General features: G+C 40.6%; 1 protein-coding gene across 1 annotated transcript in view; it reads left to right on the top strand.

Annotated features, from left to right (window-relative positions):
- Positions 1-346: 346 nt before the first annotated feature.
- VWA8 (von Willebrand factor A domain containing 8) overlaps positions 347-11,246 on the top strand; it is a 357,132-nt gene continuing 346,232 nt past the window's right edge. The window contains exons 1-2 of the mRNA XM_046664107.1: positions 347-632; positions 10,346-10,423. Coding sequence (XP_046520063.1) covers positions 470-632; positions 10,346-10,423 — 241 coding nt within the window. The 5' untranslated portion in view covers positions 347-469. The remainder of the gene's footprint in view (positions 633-10,345; positions 10,424-11,246) is intronic.

The following is an 11,246-nucleotide window of genomic DNA, read 5'->3' as shown; positions in this document are numbered from 1 at the left end:
CTGGAAAGGATTTGAAGCGGCGTACCGGCAGAGCGCACTCTAGTAAGACTGGGCCATTGACCAAGAAATGAAGACGGTAAAAGCATCTGCAGGGTCACAGCACCAAACGCTCCTAAAACCCGTCGTTACAGAACCACAAGGGAACGGCTGGAGGTCGGCGTGGGGGTCGCAGGGAGGGCGAGGAGCGAGGGCAGCTCCCCGTCAGCAGGTAGCCCGACCCCCCGCTCCGCCACGCCTGCTCCGCGTCCGCCCCCGGCGCCGGCTCCTCGGCTAGAGCGCCGCAGCTCCCTCCGCCCCCGTGGGCCGGGCCGGCCCGAGTCGGCGGAGGCGGCCGCGTCGGGGGAAGCAGTTTCCGGCGGACTCGGCGCAGAGACGCTTCCTGTCCCCCTCGTCCCGCCGTCTCACGCTGCCCGCCCGCGACGCCGCTCGCCCCGGACGCCCTCGCCGTCCCCGGCAACGGCCCGGCCCCATGCAATCCCGGCTCCTGCTGCTCGGGACGCCGGGCGGTCACGGCAGCCCGGCCGCGCGGCGCGTGCGGCTGCTCCTGCGGCAGGTGGTGCGGGGCAGGCCGGGCGGCGACGGGCGGCGGTCGGAGGTCAGACTGCGGCACGCCGGGGCGGGGGCCGACACAGGTAACCCCGGCCCCCCGCAGCCCCTGCGATCCGCGCGGGGCCCCTAGCGCCTCCGCCGCTCCCTCCCTGCTGCTGCAGCTGCGCTGGGAGCCGGGATCAGGTTCTGCTCTCCACTTGCCGCTAACTGCGGTGTAACACGGGGCAAGGCGCTCGCGCTCTCTGTGTCTTTTTCTGTGGCCCGAGGGAACTGGACTAAGGTTTCTGATGACCTGGAATAGTGCTTTCTCCTTCTCCCACTCTGCTTTCACCCCCACAGTTCTGACCTGGATTATAGTCCGCGCAGAGGGTAATGCAGCAGCCTTCAGAGGCTGTCGAAAGCTGGACTTGACCTTGCTCTCTTGAGTCCAAAGGGCCTGGAAGCCGGTTTGTGGCAGCTTCCAGCGAGGGCTAATGGCGACTTAGAAGTGTACATTCTCGCCAAAGAACCCATCGTTCACGATGTTTGACATATATCCACGAACCTTTCCAAGTTTTACAAGAGTTTTTCTTTCAACTTCATTAAAGCCCCTGACTCTACAATTGAGGTATCAAGACCTAGACGGGAAAAGTGACTTGCTGGTGATCCCACAGCTAACTGGTGACTGCGTTAGAATCACACGCTCTGATTTCTAAGCTCAGTGTTGTTTGGCTCTACCTGAGCTGTTTTCAGGACTCTCTCTTTGTGTGTTGGAGTTAGAGCATTTGTGTTGGGTAAGGGAAGAGATGTATGTTGTTGCTGCTCTTGAATGGCAAAGTGTTTCTAGGCAAGATTTTGTCAGTGTCATTGTTGCTTACAATAAGGGAGGTTTTCACTATGCAATTGAAGGTTTCATTGTTCCTCTTCCCTTACCCCGACCTCTTGCACTCCAGATAATTTTCCTTGCCAGGAAATGAGCGGTTTAAGTCCCACACCTTTCATTTCATCCATTCATTCGCTGGACAAATGAATTTTTTCGTTTTCTTGTATAGAGTTGCGATTTCAAATTTTGCCCCTTTATCAGTTATTGTGACTTACAGGGTGTTTGTTTATTTCTTTGTTTTTTGTTCTTTGAGTTTTTTTTTAAAGATTTTATTTTTGTCCTTTTTCTCCCCAAAGCCCCCCAGTACATAGTTGTATATTCTTCGTTGTGGGTCCTTCTAGTTGTGGCATGTGGGACGCTGCCTTACAGTGGTTTGATGAGCAGTGCTGTGTCCGCGCCCAGGATTCGAACCAATGGAACACTGGGCCGCCTGCAGCAGAGCACGCGAACTTAACCACTCGGCCACGGGGCCAGCCCCTGTTCTTTGAGTTTTTCGCTTTTTACTCCTTTGTCCTAGAAGGCAGAGGTCAAGTGTCGGAGTGTAGTGTAGTTTATAACTTGGGCTTTGGAGTTAAACGGTCTGAGTTGGAGTCCATTTCTACACTGTCTAGATATGAGGACTTGAGGGTAGGTTACTGAATGTTGTGGCCTAGTTTTTTTAACCATAAAATGAGGATAAGGAGAGTATATCCATACGATTGTTATGAAGATTTAATTAGTTAATACGATTCCTGGCACATATTAATGTTCAATAAAAGTTAGCTTCTTTATTATTCTTGGTATACATATTTTCAGCTATGTGAGAGTTATTCTGTTTCCTTGGCTTTACAAGAAATGAAACCAGTTCATTTTAAGTTTAGAACTGTCAGAACGATGTGGGTAGGTAGATGGAATTGAGTTAATTCATGTGAACTTTTTAAAAAATTAAAATTATTCTTTGTGCGTGAATAATGTTGATTATAAAAACATTAGAAATGCACGTGCATGTGAATTTTTAACATCTTTTATATAGGTATTTGTGATTAGTTGTAAATGTCCTCAAAATTTGTGTTATGTCTGGCAAATCAAAGTACAAGCTTTACTTCAAATGGACACATTACAGACAACGTATTAACTTCTTAGACTCAGACATTGACTCTGGCAAGATCACACCACAAGGAGTAAATTGTGTTAAACTTACTTTCCTTGCCACTGCAAAGATTCACAGGGTTGAAGTTATTCCAACTGTGGATAAATGCAGCTGGGAACTCATCAGAGATCTGGGCTCAAATAACAGCTGTGAGCCAGGTAAACAGGAGGCAAGCTCTTGGCTACCCTGGGACATGATGTTGGCCATCAAGGTTGGAGTGTCCCGTTTTGAACCCAGAGGTCATACCCAGACAAATGGAAAACCACAAATAGCAGTATGCCATAATTAATTACAGTTTAGTTGGAAAGATGCTTTCAGCCTCACTCACGCGTGTGACCAGTAACGCATAATCTCCTCTCTGCATGTAATTGACCTTGCTTTCTAGTATGGAAAAAGAGCAACAGGTACATAAACAATAGATACAAGTTATATAATATTCTTATCTCTCCTGGACTGTATGTATGTCTTCTTTATCTTTATATTCTTTTTGGTACCTGTCAACATTTTGTACCTAATAAGCATTCAGTGGCTTATGTTAAAGTTCATACAGAGACGGAGCAGGAGAGGCTGGAATTGCCTTGTTGACTTTATAAACACTGGTAAGTAGAAGGAAGAGAGGGTCATTTGTGTTAAAAATAAAAATCCCCAAACTCACTGCTTTTTATCCTTTGCTTCAGATAGTCTAAGTAGCTATAATTTGTAAATTCTTTATTATCTCTTGACACTTCAGTTAGTAGTAGTGTCTCTTGGCTGTAGGAACAAAGAGGTTAGCTACGACAAAGTTTTCAATAAGGGTTATTGTAGTGTTTTCAAAGAGGGAGCCAGGCAGGTGCGTTCAGTAGAACTCTGATGTTAAATAGGTTCAGCTATACCATAGATCAAGATCAAATGATAAACCTGGAAATGTAACTCCGTATAAATCCACCATGACACAATTAGTGCTGTCACTTAATGCCATCATTAAAGGGATTCATTGCTTTATCTTTATGACTTTAGTGTATGAAATAAATTTATTTATAGAAATATTAAAAATTTTTTTTTACAAGAAATCTCTGTTCTTGTAGAAAAGCGAAAAATAGAAGCAAAATCCTCTAAAACATAATCCTCCCACACAAATTCATAATTGTCAACTTTTTGGTGTTAATCCTATCAGATTTTATATATAATATTTACTTATTTATACAAATTTCTGTTTAAAAAATGGGATCATGTATGTTTTTTAATTTATTCTCACTTAGCCATTATTGTGAACATATTAACATTATGATAGATACTGTTATATGTGCTCATTTTAAATAGGTATTAAGTTGATATATTTATATAATTTATTTTACCAATTTCCCATTCTTGGATATTCAGTTTCTCTATTTTTAAATATATGAACAGTGCAGTAAACATCCTTCTATGTGCATTTCTGTGATTTTAAGATTATATCCTTGGTCTACAATAGAATTAATGACTTCGGGGAGGGGAAATATGGAACTCTGGTTTGCACTGAGAAATGTGAGGTAAAGGGAAATACTATAGTATGGTTCAGGTCTTTGCTCTGTATTTTACTAGTATTGAACTTTGGGGAAATTATTAACTACTTTGAACCTACAGCAGGCTATTTTGACCCTGAGGACGTTGTGACCCTGTTATTGTATTAAAGAGTTAAGGAGTAAAATCCCATTACAGTTGAAACCGAATAAATCCTTAGGAAGACCTGTATTAGGAACATGCAGACTAACCTGGAAATTGCTGATATATTTGTTTTTCTCTTGGGTGTAAGTTTTGTGTTAAAAAAAAATGGTGACGCTAAGCCAGTGGTTCTTAACCAGGGGTGATTCCCCTCCCCTGCAATGTCTGAAGACATTTTTGGTGGTCATACTCAGGAGGAAGGGGGTGCGACTGGTTTCTGGTGGGTAGAAGCCATTGATGCTGTAAACATTCTACAATGCACAGGACAGCCCCTCATAACAAAGAATTATGTGGCTCCAAATGTCAATAACGCTGCTGTTGAGAAACCCTGAATTAAACCAACTTCTTTGTCAAAGCTATGTCATTGAATTGTCAGTACATTTCATAGAACTGCATGTCCTAAAGTGTATATATTCACTAACATAATCCATTGTTTACAATTTGGGAGAGATTAAGAGCATTAAAAAGCACATTTTAGGAGACGGGCTACCACAGATGTGCCTAAATATGTTAAGTGAGAAAAGCATTATTGAGATTGGTAAAGATCTTGACAATAGAACAGCCTTGAAATATCTGAAGAAAATATCCAAATTTCTCTGGGGTTAGCCAAGAATGAAATAAAAACTATCAGTCATATGAACATTTTAAATAATTATTAGAAATTATCAATATAAGATAAAACTCGGACAAAGCTATATACTGCAAAATTTGTTATTGATTAAACTTTGAGGAAAGAATAAAATCTTTTTGGTATTCAACCTATGCTGATGACCACAAAGGAAAACACAGAGTTGTACAAGATGCAATTAGTAAAATTCTATATCACCAAAAAAGTGATTGATAAATCAAATCTTCACTATAAAATCATAGTTTAAATAAAAGTGAAAATATGCTCTATAAAAATTGATCAAGGAGTTTTTGTGGCTTAATGAATTTTGCTCTGAAAGCTAGTTACTTGATGAAAATTTACAAATGCTAGTATTAATCTGATTCAAATGTTTGTTTTCAGAATATTCTTGGGATCAAAATGTTCCATATTTCTCTCTGAGTGTGTACTTTCTTTGTAAAATAGGGATTGTTACACTTGCTCTGCCTGCTTTTACCTTACAAAAATTATTGTATTAGTCAGTAGTTATTTGGTTTTAAGTGACAGAAATGTGCACAGAAAAACACATTTTTTGTTCAGATAGATGAGAGGTCCAATGACTTTAGGCTACACTAGATGGGGGATGCTCAAATAATTTCAGAGTGTGGGCTTTGCCTTTCCCTGTGGTCATCCTGCTTTCCACTCTCCATTATTAGATCTTTTTTTTCTGTTTTGGTTTCAGTGTCTGGTAGGCCTTCTATAAGTGATAGCAGTGATAGCCTAACTGATAGTCGCACTTTTGTTGTCTTTACAGTGTCAGAAGACCAGAGAACATCTTTTCCTGTGAGCTCTGACAAATAGCCTGGTGAAAACTCTTATTGGCCAAGCTTGGATCGTGTGCCCATCTCTAAAACAATTATTGTGGCCAGAGAGTAGAATGTTTTGGCAGGGTTCCTGTTACGAACTTCTGGGGGTTTTGTCGCCAGGGTAAAGGTTGGGATGAGTGGTATGAACTCTACTCAAACCAAATGGGATGGGTTCTGCCCTGGAGAGAGGAATTCTGTTGTCAAAAGAAAGGGGAAAGAATATTGGGCATGTAAAACAAAACAAATGTTCACCAAAAATATAACAGAAAAATATGACACATGGAAAAACAATATCTAGGCAGATTTATGTTGATTTGAATAATTTTTAAAGGAGGCTTCTCCTAAACCATAATTTAAAATGTCCGTTTGTGTACTACCCTGGAGCAATGCCCCATACACCATAGTGAAATAAGTGGGAGAAGGGCTCCTAAAAGGGCCTGTGGGGATGGAGAACCTGTAGGGCTAGTTCTTATTCAGATCAGTGTTAGGGCAGAACGCATGGAACGGAGATCTGGAAACTGTGATCCCCTTAAGACCGCCATGCTCTGTACCCTTGGAAAGTGTTTGTGTCTCTTAATTTAAAGACCATTGTTGTAGAGGAAACATAACCAATAATTGTAATACAGTGTGACAAATGCTATTACAGAATCATTAATCACATACTATGCTAGTAGAAAGACGGGAATGGAGTGATCACTTTAGGGAAGTAGAGATCATGCAAAAGGAAAAGTAGGAAAGGTTCAGTGGGGACATGAAGATATTTGAGGACTAGTTGTGTAAGGGAAAGAAGTGTGAGGGAGATGTGGAAGGCCTTCCAGGCTGAGGGAATAAAGCATCAGTTACTGAGATAGGAATCTAAGAGGTGGAGCTGGTTGGACAACACAACAGAAAATATAGAGGTCTATTTTTCTCGTGTTAAAGTTGAGATCTCTCTGGAATCTCTAAGTAAAGTGTCCTGCAGACTTCTGACAGGTGTGGAACTCAGAAGAGAGATCTGAACCAAAGTAGACATTTAAAGCTTAGTTGTACTGAGGCTTAGATAAGAATTGCGCCATTCGTATGGATTAGGTGACTCAGGAAAGTATTGCACGGTAACAGAAGTTGGCCAAGAACTTCAGCCTTTGAGGCAGGGAGGGCAAATGCCTAACCCATATGAATGCTTGCCTACAGCAGGCGTGGTGGATTGATCACTGCTCCATTTCTTAATGAGTCCAATTTCCATTGTGATTTCTTTTTTGGGTTTTTTAGAAGCCTATTGCTTGATTTCCGAATGTTTAGAGATTTTCCAGTTACCTGTTTGTTACTGATTTCTAGTTTAATTCTATTTTGATCAGAAAACATACTTTGTATGATTTCAGTCCTTTGAGATTTATCAAGACTTGTCTGGCCTATGATCTATTTTGGTGAATGTTCAGTGCACGTTTAAAAAGAATATGTATTCTGTTGTTGTTGGATGTAGTGTTCCATAAAGGTCATTTAAGTTGAGTGGTTAATAGTCTTTTCAGATCTTCTCTATCCTTATTTCTGTACTTGATCTTAGCCAAAAGGCTGAGAAGCAGAATCCTTACTTCTCTATCCTTATATATTTTTTCCTGCTCTTCCATCACTTACTGAGAGAGAGATATTAAAATATCCGGATGTGATTTTGGATTTGTCTATTTCTACTTTTAGATCTGTCAGCTTTGCTTCATGTTTATTCCCTGTCTCCTTCCTTGCCAGGTCACCACCATGGGTTTGCTGTGTTCCTCCACGAAGGGTCCCAGCTCCTCTTAGGAGGCTTTCTGAATATATTCACTCTTTGCTTGCTCTCTGCCCTTGCCCCTTCAGGCTTTCTGTTATTGCCAGTCCCAGGGTATTGCACCATCCTTGTTGATTTTCCTACACTCTGCCCACACTTTTGTAAGTGGTTCCTTTATTATGCTCTCCTCAGTTACTCAGTTTGAATGTACCATCTGTTTCTTGCTGGGACTCTAATTGATAAATGGATATATTTAGGAAGAGTATTTCAATCAGTTAGAAAATCTAGTTCAAAAGCTTGAAATGAGTATATGTCTGACATGTTCAAGGGGTCGTGAGGAGACCAGTGTGGCTGGAGTGGATTAAGTGAGGAGACTAGCAGGAGATGAGGTCAGAGAGGAAATGGGGGAGCCAGATCAAAAATAGCTTTTTAGGCCTTTGTAAAGACGGGAGGGTTGAGCAGAGGACTGGCGTTACTTGATTCCTATTTTATTATGATCACCATGGCTGCTCTGTTGAGAATAAACTGTAGGGCGCAACGCAAGGGTTGAAACAGATCTGTTAGAAGGTGGGCGATAATGCTGTTTAAATGACAAAATACATTTAGGTAGAAAACCCCTAACTGGCTAGCATCAGCGTTATGGTGGTAGAGGATGTGGTGGGAAGTGGACAACACTGGATATATCTTAAAGACAGAGTGAATGGGAGTTTTCTGATGGATTGGGGTGTGAAAGAGAGAAAAGTTGAGAATGACTGCAAGATTTCTGATCTGAGCAACTGGAGGGATTAAGTTGCCAGTAGAACTGGGGGACACTGTGGGTGGAGCACATTTTGGTGGAAAGATCAGTTCAGTTTTGAATATGTTAAGTTAAAGGTGCCTCTTAGGATATCCGTGTTTGGAGTTCTGAGGTCTGGGTTAGAGATACAAATTTCAGAACCAGCAATATATTAGTTGCACTTAAAACAAAACTGGGTGAGCTCATCGAGGAGAGGCTGTAGATAGAATGGAAAAGAGACTAGAACTACGCCTCTGCACCCCATGTGAAGAAGTTGGGGAGGAGAAAGAAAAGCAAAGGACACTTGAGGAGAGGAGGTGAGGGGATGAAAGGGAAAGGGAGAGAGAGGGGAGTGGAATCCCCTGTTGTCTGAGTCTTGAGAGGAAGCAGGGCCCTGACTCCACTCTGGAAATCACAGTGGTTAGCTCATTCTTCCACCTGCTCCCCGGCAGCCAGGCTGTGGGTAATGACGTAGGCTTGGCTGGTTAAATGCCCTGCCCAAGGCTTTGAATCATAAGCGAGTTGTGCAAAGGCTGCAGGAACAGTTTACTTATGGTCACGTCCTTATTATTTGAAGATGTATCGGAAAACTTTAAAGGTGAAGAAGCATGATTTCTGCAACTTAAAGTGGTATTTTTCCTTCAGATCTTTTATCCTGAAGATATTTTCGACAGGTTTGAAAAATAGTAAAATGAAATGTTTGAGGAGAAAAAAGTTGTTCTCTGGTCATGGTGTCCCCTGCTGTGGATCTGGTGGTGCCAGGGGCTGTATCTCAGTGAGATTATCCTGGGGTGCGACTTTGACTGTGTTTCCTGTTGCCTTCCCTGTCATGCTGTGGACTGGTTTCTGAGTCTGGGTCTCTTCAGTAACCCGTGGTTCCTGTGAGCTATGTCATATAACTGCTCTAACAGAAACCCCAAGGTTTTTTTTACTAAGCTGGTTTGAAATGGAGCTTTTGTTACAGCTATTATATGAAATAGCTCATAGGAACTATGGGTTACTTAGAGCCAAGATTAAGTAAAATGACATAAATAATGTGTCTTTACAGTGTTTGCCAAATAGCCACTACTCAATAAGTAATAGCTTGTGTCTAGACTAATTCAGAGGAAAATTCCTTTGATTTGTACAACTGAACTCTAAATATACATGTTATCTTTATTAGAAAGTATGCCCGTGTTCTACACAATGTTTCTACTTTTCTCTTAATTTACCACATACCTATGATAAATTTATTTATCTATAAAAACTTTTCACAGATTTACAAATTTCCTCATTTGTAAAGTCGTTGTCTCACAGGGTTATTTTGGGAATGTGTAAAGTACTTAGAAGACACTAATCATCTAACAAGTGTTGGCTGTTGTTATTACCATGATTTAAGGCCTTTAGTCTCCAGGATACCTCACTAGCTCAAAACTGGCAATGTGGAAAGACTCGTTTTGCACAGCTACTTTTTCTAAGCATCTTTGAACCCTTTCCAAATGAAGTTCCAGGTGCAGATGGTATCAATAAGTCTGTTTTGCTGTTGGAGAGAGCAAAGCAGAGATTGGTTTCGTCCTGCACTTTAGAAGATCAGCCAGAAATGAATGTAATTAATGTTACTTTAAAAAATTAGAACCGTGTAGAAGTTACTGAGAGCTTTTGTTTGTTTCATGTATGGATTCTTGGCATGTATACCACTGGGGCTTTACTTTTTTTGTGTGTGTACCTAGAAATACTGAATTTTGGGGTTGTGTTACTGGAGAACTTGAAGTTGTATATAATAAAAATAAGAACTTATAAAGATGTAAAAAGGTTGCAGATATGTGTTAAAGATACCACCCTATGGATGCTTTGGATGATCTTCAACAAAATGCTTTCTTGTCTATTGTTGTTGACTTTATTAGTATTACAATTAATGAGAAAATAATGCTGGTTAATATAGTTTATTGTACTTTACCTTTTTTGCTAACATATCATTTAAAATGTGAATTTCACTGATGCTTCACTTCTTTATATAACTTATGCTTTGAACAGACATTTTTGAGCATAGTGCCTGACACAATGTGTGCTACATTTCTCTAACATCCTGCTCTGTAGGTCAGGAGAATCACTGTGAAAGGTATAGTGTGTGGTTTTCTTACTTGTCTATTGTAATGGTTGTGTTTCCTTATTCTCTTTTAGGTGATACAGTTAGTATTGGAGATGTATCCTACAAGTTGAAAACTCCTAAGAACCCAGAACTTGTGCCACAGAACTACAGTAAGATATAGTCATTTCTTTATGCATGAATAATTTAACTTTTCATTGTGTGAGTGTTCAAACATAGACAAAACTAGAGAGAATAGTATAAACCTGATGTATTTATCATTCATCTTCAACATTTATCAATGTATGTGGGTCTTCTTTCACCTGACTCCCTTTTTTTTTTTTTTTTTGATGAGGAAGATTGTCCCTGAGCTAACATCTGTGCCAGCCTTCTTCTTTTTTGTATGTGGGACGCTGCCACAGCATGGTTTGACGAGCGATGTGTAGGTCTACAGCCAGGGTCTGAAGCTGTGAACCCTGGGCTACCAAAGTGGAGCATTCGAGCCCAACCATCATGCCACTGGGCCAGCCCCTTGACTCCCATTTTTTTGTTCTGGAGTATTTAAAACCTATGCCAGACATTGTATCACTTCACCCATGAATATTTTAGTAAAACATTTATTTTTTCACATACTATTGTTTCTTTTTGAATTGGGATAAAATTTACATATAATGCACACATCTTAAGTATTCGTTTTGGTTAATTTTGACAATTTCATAAACCTGTATAACCACCAAGATTACTTTCATTACCTCTGAATGTTCTCTTGTGCTCCTTCCCCTCTACCCTGCCCTGAAAACCACTGCTCTCTTTTCTACCATGATAGATTGGTTTTGCCTGTTCTTTAGCTTTATATAAATAGAATGATATAGTCTGGGTTTTTTTTGTGTGTGTGTATCAGGTTTCTTTTCATCAGGATAATGATTTTGAGGTTCATCCATGTTGCTGCACCTATCAGTTTATTTTTATTTTATTTATTTATTTTTTACTTTTTTT

This window comes from Equus quagga, chromosome 6 (assembly GCF_021613505.1).
Source record: "Equus quagga isolate Etosha38 chromosome 6, UCLA_HA_Equagga_1.0, whole genome shotgun sequence".
NCBI lineage: Eukaryota > Metazoa > Chordata > Mammalia > Perissodactyla > Equidae > Equus > Equus quagga.
This window is presented reverse-complemented; position numbering and strand designations above follow the sequence as displayed.